Genomic DNA, 15,393 nt, shown 5'->3' with positions numbered 1-15,393 from the left:
GTTGTTTGACCTTTCTACTGCACAGATGACAGAATCTGCAGCATACAGCTGTATTTAAAGACTGGTTAAATCAAAAAACCACAAAACTAACTCAGAAGAACTGAGAAACTTTCCATATAGCTTGACTTTTTATGCAAAACCTACTCAAACTAATCTTACACCATATTACTTAAACACTGAATTGGCACTTCTGCTTCTACTGCTCTCTGAAAATTAATTATGGAATGCAACAATGCCATTTTAACATTAACCTCAAAACTTTGGAAGACTTTTTAAATTATTATTGTGACAGGTTTTTAAAAGTGTGAAGGAAAAGTTGAACCAAAAGTGATGACATTTGACTGCAACAGAAGTATTTTGTTACCTCCATTCCTTAATAAAAGAAAAAGGAACATTAGCATGGCTTGGGATTTCTGCCCCGCTTGCAGTGTGATAGTCATTCTCTGCACTTCCGTCAAAGGTGCCACAGAGTCCTCTTGTATGTCTGTAATCTGAACTGGGTGCCCTAAGTGTTATGCTCATTCCCCATTCACTCACATCGGCACGAACAAAAGCTCCAGAAGAAAACAAAATCTAAAAATAGATTGATGATAGCATCATGAGAAACATGATTTTTACCCAGAAAAACTAGGCACGTTTCTTAGAGAGGAACAATTGGAAAAGGCCAGGCATATAAAGACATCCCACTAAATTCTTGCTCTAACTATTCTGGATCAGACAAACTTCATTATTTCTTCTTCTCATGAAGCCAAACAAGTGAAAACCCTATACGTCTCAACCTTCGCAAGCAGCTAGATGGTACACAATAGGTCATCAGTCTTGATCCACCATTTGCGGCTACACTGTGGAAGGTCAGTGACTGCAAAACCACTGAGAATCAAAGATCAGCTGAGCTGCTCACTCTTCATGTTAGCATATGGAAAGAGATGATTATGGCAAATAGCCTCTTTGGCAGCACCTTTCTCAGCTTCCTTTTGTCAGCTACATGATTCGGTTTTAGTAGCTTGATATAGTCACTTTCTATGTATACTATTTAATTTTAGGCAACTTTACAATCTCTTGAAAGAAATATGAGAAGTCTTAAGAACAAAATCTACTGCAAGTTCACATGTTTCTATTATTAACTTGCCGTACAAATCTGAGTAAGTAAATTTTTATTGTTCTTTTAATTTCTCTGTTGCATAATGTTGTCTTAGTATTTTATATCTGAGTTCTTCAGATGAAGTTAAGTTTAGGGCTTCATTTTTACATTCTGCTTCAGTTGAAGTTCAGTGGAGTCCTACAGCACTTCTATCTACAAAAGCTACAGGAAATTATAAATGCAAAAATGAAAGTTTTATCTGAGGGAGACCTTCTCTAGAGAAACCATCTTCACTTCTAATTTTGTGAAAGTCGTTTGGTATACTTAATTATCTGCATGCACAGCCTTCCTATATGACACCAGCATGAGTGCAACACAGCACACAGAGATCTCATTTTGGAACATTAGGGCTGCTAAATAACTGCATACTGAATCTGAAAACTGCAAACAGAGGCAATTGACAATGCAAAAAAACTGCAATTGACAATGTGGTTCCAGAAAGGTGTGCACGTCAACACATCCTTGTTTTGAGGACAACTTCTTTCACTTACAAGAAAACACTGGGCAAAAGACTATGATTGTAAAATAACTATTATGCTATTGCTTAGTTGCAGAAAATAATTTTCCAGCTGGTGTGAACTGGTTAAAAGTGATAGTTGAAATAAGCATTACATCTGCAAGCAATTATTTACTACTTACTGTTACTTTTCTTCCTAGGTAGGATTCGGTGATTCTGACATTACTTCCTGATGTATCTCTATTTATTACAGCCAACCGTGGCTGTGATTCACGTAGCTGACCATTGCACATGTCAAATGCAATTATATCACTTCTTTCTTTGGCAACAAAGCCACAGTTACAGGATGCTGGGTAGTGGAGACTTCCACAGTCCCACTGGCGAACATGGACCTCAAAATCTCGAGATGTACTCTTATAGAGAACAAAAGTTCCTGTTTGAAAATTGTCATAGAGTCTGGAATCAAAAGAAAAGCGTGTGGTATCACTTTAGTTATAAAATAACTATATCACCACCTATCAGTCACTTTACCTTAGAACAGGTTTCTAATATATGGTGAACTTCAATACTGCAACACATTTTTGTGCATCAGAAAAAACAAACTTTGTTCTGAACAAATACCACCATATCTTCCTCTGTGCATCTCTAAATCAAAAAAAAGCCCCATACCCAAAAAATGTTTTACAGTATAAAAATAAAGAATAAAAGAAGGGTCATGAGTAGGGTATAACTAGACAATGCCTGTGAATGGAAACAATCATGAAGTCACTGCTGTTCTTTCATGTGGGTTTTGTGTTCTTAAACTGCTTCTGACAGGGAACTGGAGGGTACTTCTCAATCTTTGTGTTTCTACAGACCAGTAAACCTCTACAGCAAAAGCGGTAAGGTGTACAGCAGTGTGCATGTGGAGGGCAGACACTGAAAAATGCATTAGTAATCTTGAAAAAAATTATTTAGAAAGTCACATTCTTCTTTCGAAAAGGTTTACTTTACCAAGATGGAGATGGGGAGTGCTTACTCCCAAAGACTTGAAAACTACTGAACCATAAAAAAAGACTTTCTGTTTTTTCCTTCGGGTTAGCCAGACGTTCCCTCAAGCAAGGTTCAAACAGCCATTTAATGATTCAGCACTGAGAAGGGGAAAAAATTTTTAAAAAAAGGAAAATAAAGGAAAACCTCCAAACTTTTACTGCAGGTTTAACAGCCTCTTGGCAATAAATGGCATTTGATGGTTAACTGCAGAATGATGATTTTCTTTGTGTGTAACAGGCCAGCAGACAAACTGCAGATGGCTACCCTACTGGGACCGCACAGAACTACTCACTTATGATTCAGTAAGGACACTTCCTCTTCTCTTTCCTCAATTTGCAAATAAAGCAGCAACAGATTTAATCCTTAAAAAAAAAAAATGTTCTTTCCCTACAGCATCATGATTCCAGCCAGATCATATGACAATAAATCATTGCTTCATAAAAATGTTTGACCACAATGCATCCATGGTTAAAATGCCCAGTGAACCCATTTCTACAATTTCTACTGAAGGAGAAACTGCAGCATAACCCCAGAGACTTTATTATTCTTATTACTAGCCATATCATTACTACTGTGCTATTAGTGAAGCAATTACAATTTGTCTTTTCCCTTCCATTATCAAGTTCCCAGGAAGAGTGTGGTTGTGGGCTGAATATCCTTATTTGGAGGCAATATATTTTCCTCTTCTCACATTGCCACTTGAAGAAATGTGCTTTTGCTGAGCAGAAAATGAGTCCCAGGTGCAGAACATGAGTTTAACACCTTCCATGAATTGGAAACACTATAAATGACAAAAGCAAGCCAAACTCATGCCAACTGTGGTCACGGAAGCTGTGCTCACTTTAGAAATAAGGCCAGCAATATGCAAGTGACAGCAGTGAGTCCCTTTCAATGCCATTAACAAACTCAGCACAATGGTACACAGACAACTGATAGCTTCCAGTAAATTGATCCTTATAAGGATCCAGAAACTGATACCCAGAAATGGGGAAGCTATGCTGTAGATCAGAAAGACCTTTGCATTAAAACAGTTTTGCCTAATCATTGCTTCTATTAAACATTATTGTCTTTCACAGTCAATAGAATGTACAGCAACAAACACTTGCCATACCACTCTAAAAAAGAAAATAGTCCATTTGCTCCACTCCTTTGCCACAACCCCAAAACTTGCATTTAGAAATACAAGTATTACAAACATCATCATGTCTGGGAAGTTTTTACTAACTAAAAAACATTTATCCTTACGGTGCAAGAAAGAATATAATATAGAGTCTTGTTGTGGAAAACTACAGCTAATTCATATCACCAGTATAGATTTTAAATAAATAATTGGATAAAACAACCCATAAAAACATATCCACAAAAAAAAAAATCCCAACACACTTAAATTTTAAGAGCAGCATTCCAGTGATTACCTTCCATCAAACGTAATTATGTGAGGGTCAGTAAATGAGTAGCAATAGGCAGTGGGTACATCCTTTACTCTAATCTTCAAAATGAAGGAGCACATAGTAAGCCATGTCAGATTGGGAAACAGAGATAGGCATATTATTTATTATATTACTTTACATTCCAATAAATCTACTATCATTTTTATCAATCTGAATCATTATATCAATATACTTTTTAAAAAAAAATAATTCAAATGGAAACATTTCATTTGTGCCTGTGTCCAGAGATGGGCAGTTAAGCTGCTGAGTCTAGAGAACAAGTCTTATGAGAAATGGCTCGAGGATCTGGGGTTTATTATTCTGGGGAAGAAAAGGCAGAGACATGATCACTCTCTACAACTACCTGAAAGTTGTAAGGAGGTGGGGATCAGCCTCTTCTCTCAAGTAACACATGACAGGACAAAAGGAAATCAGATCAAGTTGTGCCAGGGGAGGTTTAGATTGGACATTAGGAAGAAAATTTCACTGAGAAGGTTGTTAGACACTGTCACAGGCTGCCTGGGGAGGTGGTGGAGTCACTAGCCCTAAGAGGACATGCAGATGAGGTGCTGAGGTTCATGGTTTAATGATGGCCATGGCAGTGTTAGGTTTGTGATTGGACTCTATGATCTTAAAGGTCTTTCCCAATCAAACAATTATATGATTCTAAAACAATGGAAAATTGACCACTCAGAAATCTTGGTGTGAGGCAGCAAGCCACAAGTGAAACAGTAGCTTCATTAGTATCAGCCACATTTCTGGCCAGTTTATAGAGCTTAACATGAAGATATTCAACCTGTGTGCTTTCTGGAACATAACCATTCCACAGGAAATTCTCACTGGATATAGGTTCGACTGCAATTCTAGTAATTCTGTCTCCATCCTGCATAAAGTCTGTCACAGCAGTGAAATAAATTACAGCTTGACTACAGATTCCATTATTGCAGTGTTTCTGAAGAAGATCCACATGACAAGAAGAAAGAGCCAAGTTTAAGCCTAACTGGTTTTTACCTGTTTTAATGAAAAACACTTATTAGTAGATGTTCTGCTAAATAAGTCACATTTTGTATACTACTGTTCATATAGATATTAACTTATTTTAAAACACTTTCATCAATTGAAATACTTAGGCATTTTTCTTGGGTTTAGTCATGCAAAACCCCCTCTCTACATATTTGTGCACATCCTCATGAAAACAGTTTCCAATTTTCCAGTTTGATAGATAAATAGAAATCACATTGGTCTTGCTAAGACAATGAAAATGGTTGTCATAGGTAAGGCTCCTCCTGGGGTTCACAGGACTGGTGCTTCAAAAAGTATTACAGAAAATGATAATAATAGTAAAAAATGAGGACTTCACAAGTGCATATACAATACTTGCAACACAACAGGCCAACAAAACGAACCGCATTGCACACTTTGCAAGCATTACGGTATTCCATCTATCCAAGTTAAAGATTATGGCTCCAATATCCATAGCTGTCAAAAAAATCTGCTAACTTCAACAAGTAATAGATTATGGACACATTATTCCATACTTTCAGCAGGCTGTGAATATTTTGTTTTAACATTTCAGGAATCTAAAGATGGAGACCAGTGGAAATATTTAGAAAAGCATATTAAACATACAAAACACAACCAAAATGAGGAGAACACTTACCTTCATCAACAGCATTTAATGTTAGTGAGATTTTGCAGTCATTTTCAAGCTGGCTAAACTCAGGACAAGGAATAGGAATACTGCTTTCTATTGCCAGCCTGTATTCTTTCCCGTCTTCTGATATTTCATGTGTTTCTGGATATATCTAGCACAGAATAAATTGTATTTAAAATGCAAGCTTTGTGAGTAAACTATAGCAGTGCTTACTAACCAGCTAGGTGTACAGTATAAAACAAAAATGAAGAGATGGAATGACACTGTGTATGGCCTGATTCAAGTGATTAGGCTTCTTTAGATGTCTGAAGAACACTGGCATACCAGGGAGAAGATGAGAACACAGTAGCAAGAGCCTTGAAGAGGTGGGAATAAGGGGCAAGGATAAGGCAAAGGTAAGAGTATAACCTAGCTAAAAATGTAAGGAATTGTAAAACCACACCAACACTCCAAAAATAAATTCTCTCAATAACTTCTGGAAGCTAAAATACAAACAGTTCGGTGTATTGTCTGGGGAGAAAAGAAGGGGAAGCTACCTACAGGCAATGTCCCAAAAGAATCTGGAAGCATCACATTTCTCCTGGGACTCCTCTCCATAAACTTACACCACAGTTCACTATAGATGCATAATCAAAAATACAACTATACATGAGTAAGAAAGGCCTACAACCATGCATTGGACATTGGGTAAAATCCTGAACAGAGCCTCACAGGGAAACAAAAATAATGCATTCACACTTTGCAGTGTGCACTACAGACTTTAACTTATATGACATAAACCTAGGCCCTGATCCTGCAAAAATACACTCAGGCTTCATCTTATGAAGGGCAAATCCTTATGCCAACAGGACTATATCTGCCAAGTTACTAGAGTTATATCCAGAATAGGAATTAAAGTGAGTTTGGAGCTTGGACCCTGACCGGAAAAATCAGCAGCAATGAAATGTAATGGACAACACCGTGCCAGGGCTCAGGTCTGAGCCACGAGCGTCTTAGTTTACAAATACAGCATCAGAGTTGACTCCAGCTGCTGGAAATCAAGGCTTGTGCTACATGTGCCAGCTACCAATTCAGCCTTCCTGCACCTTGAGTACGTGGGGACCATAGAAATAACTGTGATAGAAACAACTTTGATTCTTCTGCTTTTTGACATGTTATGACGTTTGTCAGCCAATTACATGCTCTATTAATCCACAATTACTACATTTTGAGTGCCTTCGAGTCAGAAGACTGACTGCTGTGGCAATACTCAGAAAATCCCTACCACAATCAAACATAACCTTTTTCCAAAATTACCTTAATGCCAGCAAAAAATTCCTTGCTCTCAACAGAAGAGCTTTGTCTATCTGGCTTCTCCATGAAAAAAGTAGAACTGCTACAGTAGACCTGTAGGGCAAAATCAGAAAAACAGAATACGGTTTTGGTATGAAGTGGTCATGTGCAGACAAAACCCACCCATCATGAGTCAGTTTGATGGATTCATCATGCCTAGTCTCCTGTTTGCACCAGAAGTTACCAACTGCTAGTGGTGATACTGCTTAAGAAAAAAATCACAGAAACATATCAAGCATCCCAAGACCCTTTCCTGGCATACTTCACCAGTGATACAGAGACTTCTTGAAATAAAAACCACATATAAACAATTATGACTAATGAGCAATTAAGTCTCCATGGATTTAACAAATCTCTTCTGGAGCACTTCATTCCATGACATCTTGTGGAAATGTATTCTATACATTATTACATTTTGTTTACTTCTGTTTGCCATTTCACATTTTATGCCTTTTCATTTTGTTAAGTGCCCATTACATCTTAGGTTATGCAAGACAACCATCCCCTTATCCCTGTACTTTTTTCCTGGTGTTACAGGCCTGAATAATATTTTTCAAGCTGAAGAGTTTGCTGTGATTTCCTACCACTGAACCAGTTGCAGGCTACTAGACACTGGGACTTTGCTTTGGTTTCACATTTCTTCTTTGCTTATTTTGTTGTATCCCTTTCGAGATGTGTTGACCACACATGCACTATTTCAGATCCTGAGAAAAACAAGGATTCATAGCAGCAGCAGGTAGTTTATGGCTGCCTTTCCTTTTGACTGTCATTGAGTAGTTGTCTGACAGTGTCAGTTCAAAATCACCAAAGGATTTTTGAGGATTAGCAATTATTGTTGTCTGTAAGCCATTCAAGCAGTCTGGCTTTAGCTATGAACACATATGCACATTAACTATATGCTTTTTGTTTATTTTCTCCAGGAAAAATTCAACTGTATTTTGGTAGCTAAAAGTAGAAAGCTTACTGATTTTCTGATGCTTAAGCTTCTCAAAGTTACCATGAGAGCCTAAATGTCACTTCTGCTACCATGGAACATCATACAGATACTCCCACTGCTTTTGATGGAAGAGGTTATACTATCTAAATCTGATTCCAGAGACAAAATCATCCAGCTGTGTCTCATTATTGAGAGAAATCTATCTAGTGCATCAACCACACAGCTTCTCAGAACCTTCTAGCTCTTACATCCTCTCACTTAGATGAAGTTGCATCCAAAAATCATCTTAACTTAAAGTATCAAACAAAATTGCAGTAGAGGGTAGATAAGATGGAACTTGACTAAAAGTTTATCTCCTGGTGGCACTCTACACTGTACTGAGACAGGCAGTCTCAAAACCGTAACAGCAATGATAATTACTGATATATTCTATGGTATTTCCACGTTCATATGGGTACTGGTGATGTGTACAACTAGAGGCAGTATGCCTCTGCCAAGAAAGGTGCTGGAACTCTGTCTATACAAACTGTTAGTGTATACTGAGTCATATTTACAAAGATACAAATAGATTATTATAATTATTATGTTTTAACATACTCTGTCTCCAAGTCTGATGTTTATCCCATCTAGTTCTAGAAGTGAGAACCCATGAACTGTTCTTTCATGTTTCAGTTCTTCTTTCATACCATCAGGAGAAAGTCTGGACCAAGTTACAATGAAGCCGACTGAGCTGTTTGCAAAAGGAAGGCCAAAGGTACATCTTAGGTAAATGCTGCCTTTGATCAACTCTGCTACAACTTCAGGAATGGCTGGTAGTGGTGGTGACACAGATGGAGACAATGAAGGAGCCAGGTTACCTAGTCAAATGGAAGTGGTTTGTGCTTTTTATTCTGTGCAAAAAACAATATCAGATGAAATAACATCGACATATATTTTGCCAATTAACATACTATTATCTTTTTTCATACGTAGAAATGTTACATAATTTCTTAGAAAAACTATACATGTTCCTTTTATTAGTATTAAAAATATAATCAAAGGCTGATAAAGATTATTCTGTCCAGCAAATAGGAAGGTGCTGAAAAGAAGGACAAAAAACTCCTGCAAAACTAAAGGAATAATTTACAATTAATGATTTTAGCTAACAGGAGAGAATAACACGCAAAGGAATGTGCCTGACAGAAGAATTCTTTCTCTACTTACGAAGAAAGGAAGGAAAGAAAAAAATGTGTTATGCAAAAATGAACAGAACAAGCAACAGTATGATTTGTAGATTCATCTTATATTTGACTTACACACAATATCAGCATTATTAAAATTACTTTTTAACGGTTTGGTACTTATTTTGAACATTATGCTGAGAAAGTACTTTTCTAATCCAAAGGTCTGAAATTACCTCCAAACTGCTCATTTTACAACAGACTGATAATATGATATATAATAAGATGAATGTGTTTTTATTTTAGACGGAATATGACTAAAAGATGATATTATTGGGTCATACACATTGAAAACCAAAATAAAATACTCACTGCTACAGACACCTTGAATTTCCATTCCCTCGGGATCACAGGTCTGTGGCTTTGCATCTGAAACAACTACAAATTTATCTTAAATTGTATATTCATGCACATACAGAGTACATTCATCAATGCTCTTAAATTATTGTCCTTTGCTAAAAATACACCAAATATCACAAGACAGTAATTGAAATGTAAATTAGGAGAACAGAAGCAGTCTTTTAACCTGATCCATGTACAATTACGGTAGTCATCAGTACAAAGCTTTGTGTTGGAAATCACAAGTAGATTGGCTACACCTAAAAGGAAGGGTATAGAATATTCTACTGCCTCTACATCTTTTACTGCAGATGTATCCAGCCAATACTTACAGATGTTGCTAGTGAATAAAAAGGAATTAAACAATTTTCTTGAATATGTATTTTGTCTACCCAAACCTACATCTGAATGTCTATTCATTAACAGTAATCTTGGGACAGACAAATCATTCAGTGCAGACGTGCTTTGAAAAAAATCATCTTCCTACACAGGTCTAAGAAAAAGTGCTTGTGCACTGCTATTGTTTGGTACTATGAATGTTATTTGAAAAAAGTGTGGAACTTTGATTAAACATGAAAATAACGGTGAATTTGTAACAGGAGGAGAAAGACGTTAGTCACTCCACTCAAACCAAGTCAAAAGGGCAGTGGCAACACTGAAAAACCCAATCACTAAAAAGAATACAGAGCTGATTTTGATGCTCAGTGCTTCACTGACACAATATTTGAGTTCCTTAGCATATAATGGAGAGACTATTTGAAAATTTGCATTAAGCATTTAGAGCTACCAAGTATTCAAGATAAAACACAGCACATGTAGTAACCTAGAAACAAAAAGAGTACAACAGTACAATGCACTTCACATTAAACGAGGGCCTTTAAAGTCAAAATGTGTTTCAGATTTACAGTATTCAGCAGAGCCAAACCAGATTTATATTTCTCATCTCCTTTGTTTTGAGGCAGTAAAAATTTGCTGGCTCCTGCCTATGGCTTTTATAACATCCTCTTTCCTCTTCATGAGCCATCATCCAAGGTAAATGCAAAGTCCTATAGTGCAGGAGCTCTTCATTGCTTCAGTTACTTGCATGATGAAATGTCCCATTTCTGGCATTTTTTTCCTGACAATAAACTCTTGGAGAATGCCTTAAAAACTGGACCTAAAGGTATAATGATGGCCCAATAAAGTGCTAGAAAACTCACTGACAGTTTTGCTATTAAGCTTTTGAAAGCAGTCAGTAATAACAGAATACAACTTAGCACAATACAGTGTATAAGGCATAAAAATATCGCTGGTATTTCCACAATGGTGTGTTACAGGAGCTAATAAGAATTGTCTACTACACTATTTTCTCACTATTTCACAGTACTTTAACTGTAAGAATTTAACCATGCCTTCCTTAAGTTATCTAAAAGATCTGGCCTGAATAATGAAATACTGAAGCTTTGAGCTGTGAATACAATCACACTTTTGCAGCACAAGGGCCTCAGACAACGTGAGACATTGCAAAAGGACTCCAGTTCTTTCTCATAGTACTACATAAACCATGTAGCAGTAGAATATTTCTGTGTTGAATTTTGTGCTAGAAACAACATGTATACTCTACAGAAAGCCAATAAAAGAGGAAAATTATTACTAACACCACTAAACACTAATTAATATAAATACAGTTTGGTCCACTTCTTAATCAAAATTTACTCTGACACATAATTCTATGCATATTCAGTAATGGGTATTTGCAGAGTCTGTGTGCCACTGTAGGTACTCTGAATTTTGACTTCTAGATGAGTCTATCCCCTCCTTATTATGTGAAAAATTTCAATTCTTAAGTTCCTGGTCTTTGAAAAAGACTTGAGTGTTAAATGTAAGTTAAAAAAGGTGGTGCAAACCCACTCTACCATACCAAATAATTATTCTACCATATCCATTAAAAGTAAGGATTGCAAGGAATTTTAGAATATGTAACTACCTCCAGACATTTCCACTCAACCAAATAACAGAGAAACATAGTTACTCAGAAACACACGCACACACTTAGGTGAGCTAGAGCATGTATTTTCTCACCTTCTGCACAATACCCCATGCATCCTTGGGTGGGCTGCAGTAAGTAAACAAAGAAATCTCCGCAATTCCTCACACTGACAGGGATTCGAAAAAGACAGCAGTCTTTTGAAGTGCTGAAGAAAAACTGCCATGTAGCACAAGCTGTTAACTGTTTGATCTCACCAGGCCGGGGCATGGATTCTGACTCCTTCAGAGACAACCAGACAGGCGCTTGAGTCCCACAGTGATTCATCTTCAGCATCAGAGAAAAACATCAGAAAATGGTTAATGCTATATCAAGCTGTTGCTGTGATTTAATGAGGTACATCTGTATTCAATTAATTTTCTGCATGAGCTTTTAGCAAAGTTTAAACACTATAATTGAGGGCTTGCTTACTTTCTTCCTCAAGGACGAATACAAACACAGACACAAAAGAGTCTTAAATCCTTATTTGAGGCTAAAGGATTTGTGTTTCTAAAGACAAACTATAATTAAGTGCCTGAAGAACTTAACTGGGAGCCACACCTGAGTTTTTTGCTCCCAAAAGCTAACAGTTATGCTATGGCTTAATGAGTTACTCTGCACCTGTTAACCTCCAGCAATTGACTGTGTGAATACTACCAGAGCACGGCCAAACACAGGTAGAACACACATACGCACATTTCAGCTAAAGGTGCTGAAACTGATGGGCTTTATCTGCCTCTTGCTATGGACTGAAGGCTTACCTAACCTCCTAGATTTCTTCTAAGTCATGTGGCCAGCTGATGCAAGGTTACTGACTTTCAGCCCTCACCAAAAATTCAACACATCTGAGAAGACCTGTCTTTCAGTTCCTCATCTTTAGAAACAGATATGGTTGTTAACACACCCCCCCCTTAACAACAATGACTTTGTAGCAACCCAAATCCTTTGATGTTTACAAAGCAGTGGACTTCACAATGTCTGGGGTTCAGATGTGATTCAATGGGTGATTTTAGAGAGCTGTTGCTCCCTCTCTCGCAAACAAAAGCCATGTTCAGTGCTTCTCCTTGTAGAGTGAGAAGCATGCTGTGGAATGGTATACTTCACCCCTCACCACTGTGGCAATGTGAGGTCTTCAAGTCAAGGAAGCTGCCATCACAACAGGAGTATCGATCATGCTAATCAAAGTGTGTCTGACCTAGCACACACCAGAGTTTACCAGTGGAATACAGAAAAATGAATCCTGAGAAAGGGAGACAAAAATGGAATCTGATTCACGTATTACCAGACCACCTGCTATCTTCCATATGCTGCAGAATACAAACTGAAGAGAAATACCTAGAAGGACACGGGGTATTAAAGATAGCATTTGGAAAACCTTTAAGTGAAAACTACAAATCTGAAATTACGAAATTTTCAGAACTTCTCCTTCTTACACTGCCACAAGTATTTGTTTCTTTGACCTGACAGTGAAATAACATCTCAGATCATCTTTTCCTTAGACCTCTTGGTCTAAAGACTACTGCAGACTCATTGAGCAATTACTCATCTCAAAAGTACATTTTTCTTTCTTAATCCACCATCAATCCATCAGACAGAATTAATAAGAAGTAATGAGATGGATTGTATAACAAAGTCTGAAGCTTTGACATGGATTAAATATAGCTATAATAAAAGTCTCCTAAAGAGACAAAAAGGAGGAAATGTCCCCAACAAGACATCCATTTTAGTTTGGTCTTAATGTTTTGACTTTGAGATTTTAAAATAAATGTCTCTGTTTTGTCAACGGATGCAAAGCAGATGTCAATGCATTTTTTTAATTTGCTGAGTAAGTTTTGAATCAATCTCTTTCCACAATTACTGGATTCATGTTGCTGTGAATCTTTATACCATGTTCACATGGCCTTCTCAAGAGACTGACCATTACACAGTTGAAGCTTTGCAACATCTTATCCCTGCCATGCTGCCACTGAGAAAATCTTCTTTAGCACTGACTACAAATTACAGTTTCTTCTAATATTGCCCATTCAAGTGTAAAATGCTTAAGACTTTAATTTTCCAGTTAACACATTTTAATATATTCAAATATTTAGACAGATAAGTTATTCTGTATTTCTCCACATCAGTCTCCACAACTGTATTCCTTTTTTACACCTACCCTAATGAAAAATTATTAGGAAAAAATATTTCTTTCTCATAATCAAATGCACTGTAGCGATACCTCAACACACTTCGTTGGCATCTCAGCACGCTTATCAAAAATCATGAAGCGATACCATCCTGGAGTTAGGGAATGGTCACATATTATATCCTGAATAGTTGATTTCTGGAGGTGGGATGAATCAAAATCAACACTTCGATACGGGCTCCACAGGACCTGATGTCCACCAGGAGAGCATTCAAGAACTGTGGAGAAATAATATTTCAAGTATCAAGATGGAATCCCTAATGAGTGTGTTAGAAAATATGTTTAAGTATTTTTAATGGGAAAATAAGGATTTATCGCAATATGTGAGGCTACTTTTACTTGAAAATATTTTGAAGTCTCAGTAACAACAAATAGGTATGTTAGCACTCCAAAACTTAATAGAATTCATCATGTGGTAACTTTCTCTTCCTTAAGTAGACAGTAAATGCCAATTAATCACCACATTTACCCTAGACAGAAAAACAGTGGAAAGGAACATGTTTATACTTTCTCTCTGGAATTTTACTTTCCAGTTCCACTGATGTTTATAAAACCTAACGACCTCAATAAAAATGGTATGTCAGATATATGTGAGGATCAAAATCTTAAGAAGTGTGTGGATTATCCAAAGGTCTTTCATAAATAGGCTACCACTTTACAGAGTTCCTATGCATGAAATCAAGAATTCTCTCACATGGGCGAGAGGAAGATTCATTCAGTTTGCATGTATACATGCAGATAATAGTGAAAAATGCATAGTTATATATTTTAGGCCAATTTGCATGAGTGGTGTCATGTCGCATTTCAATAATGTAATACAATTGAAATCCATCTTTTTGGACATCTAAGCCACTTTGTGGCCTCCAAAAAAAAATTAGAGTTTTTACTCTCATTTTTTGTCTGTATTTGTCCCCTATATGGCATGGTATACTTGTGTCACTGATTACAAATATATTTTGGTTCAAATCATGCATTATCTTTCACATTTTTCATGTCACTGTCCAGATTACCAAAATTATAAAACAGCTTCAAAATCAGGTAATTCTCCTCTTTTAAACAGAGAAGATACCTCATTTAAAGAACAGACTTCATCTCTTTCAAGCACAGTATGAGAAACCTATAGTCTTTCAAAGACTGAAGATTTAATCTGATTGGGCTTTAGGCTACCCAGGCAGGTAACAATAGCTTTATCTTCTATCTTCTAAGGACAGATGGAAGACAATGTGACTGACTGTGCCACCACAGTGCTTCTGAGCTGTTTATACTAGCCTGTAGGCTATTCACGTCCATACAAGTTGACCTTACTGAGAATTTATCCTTCATTGGAATTTGAAGGAAAGGCCTTGAAGAATCACAGGTCAGTCATGTGTGTTATTAAAATGTTTCCAAGCAAGATACAGCACAAGCAGTTTATGAACCATAGTGAAAGTTTCTTCCTGTCTTCCATTTTTTATCAGAATTCTCCCTTTCATGCAGCACCCTCATTAGTTTTCCTTCCTGTAACTGAATCACTCCTGAAACAATTAATATCCGTTACCCTTTCCATTAATAAATCAAGCTAGATGTGAGACAAGTCTTTATTTTCTTTTCCTCCACAGTTTAATTAGATCATCGTTTGACAGATCTTTAAAAGACCTGACTGTATTCACTTTTAATAGGGT

At 36.9% G+C, this 15,393-nt stretch overlaps 1 protein-coding gene across 1 annotated transcript in view; it reads right to left on the bottom strand.

The window, feature by feature from the left end:
• The window catches only part of VWDE (von Willebrand factor D and EGF domains), a 31,945-nt gene extending 18,120 nt beyond the window's left edge, over positions 1 to 13,825 (bottom strand). The window contains 10 exon segments of the mRNA XM_061996964.1: positions 365 to 573; positions 1,781 to 2,054; positions 4,046 to 4,119; positions 4,857 to 5,071; positions 5,721 to 5,865; positions 7,011 to 7,100; positions 8,581 to 8,840; positions 9,516 to 9,581; positions 11,604 to 11,835; positions 13,766 to 13,825. Of these exon segments, the coding sequence (XP_061852948.1) occupies positions 365 to 573; positions 1,781 to 2,054; positions 4,046 to 4,119; positions 4,857 to 5,071; positions 5,721 to 5,865; positions 7,011 to 7,100; positions 8,581 to 8,840; positions 9,516 to 9,581; positions 11,604 to 11,835; positions 13,766 to 13,810 (1,610 nt within the window). The 5' untranslated portion in view covers positions 13,811 to 13,825.
• Between the last annotated feature and the right edge of the window lie 1,568 nt (positions 13,826 to 15,393).

Source organism: Colius striatus, chromosome 5 (assembly GCF_028858725.1).
Source record: "Colius striatus isolate bColStr4 chromosome 5, bColStr4.1.hap1, whole genome shotgun sequence".
In the NCBI taxonomy this organism is placed as follows: domain Eukaryota; kingdom Metazoa; phylum Chordata; class Aves; order Coliiformes; family Coliidae; genus Colius; species Colius striatus.
The sequence above is the reverse complement of the archived record's forward strand: the minus strand, read 5'-3'. Positions and strand labels throughout refer to the sequence as shown.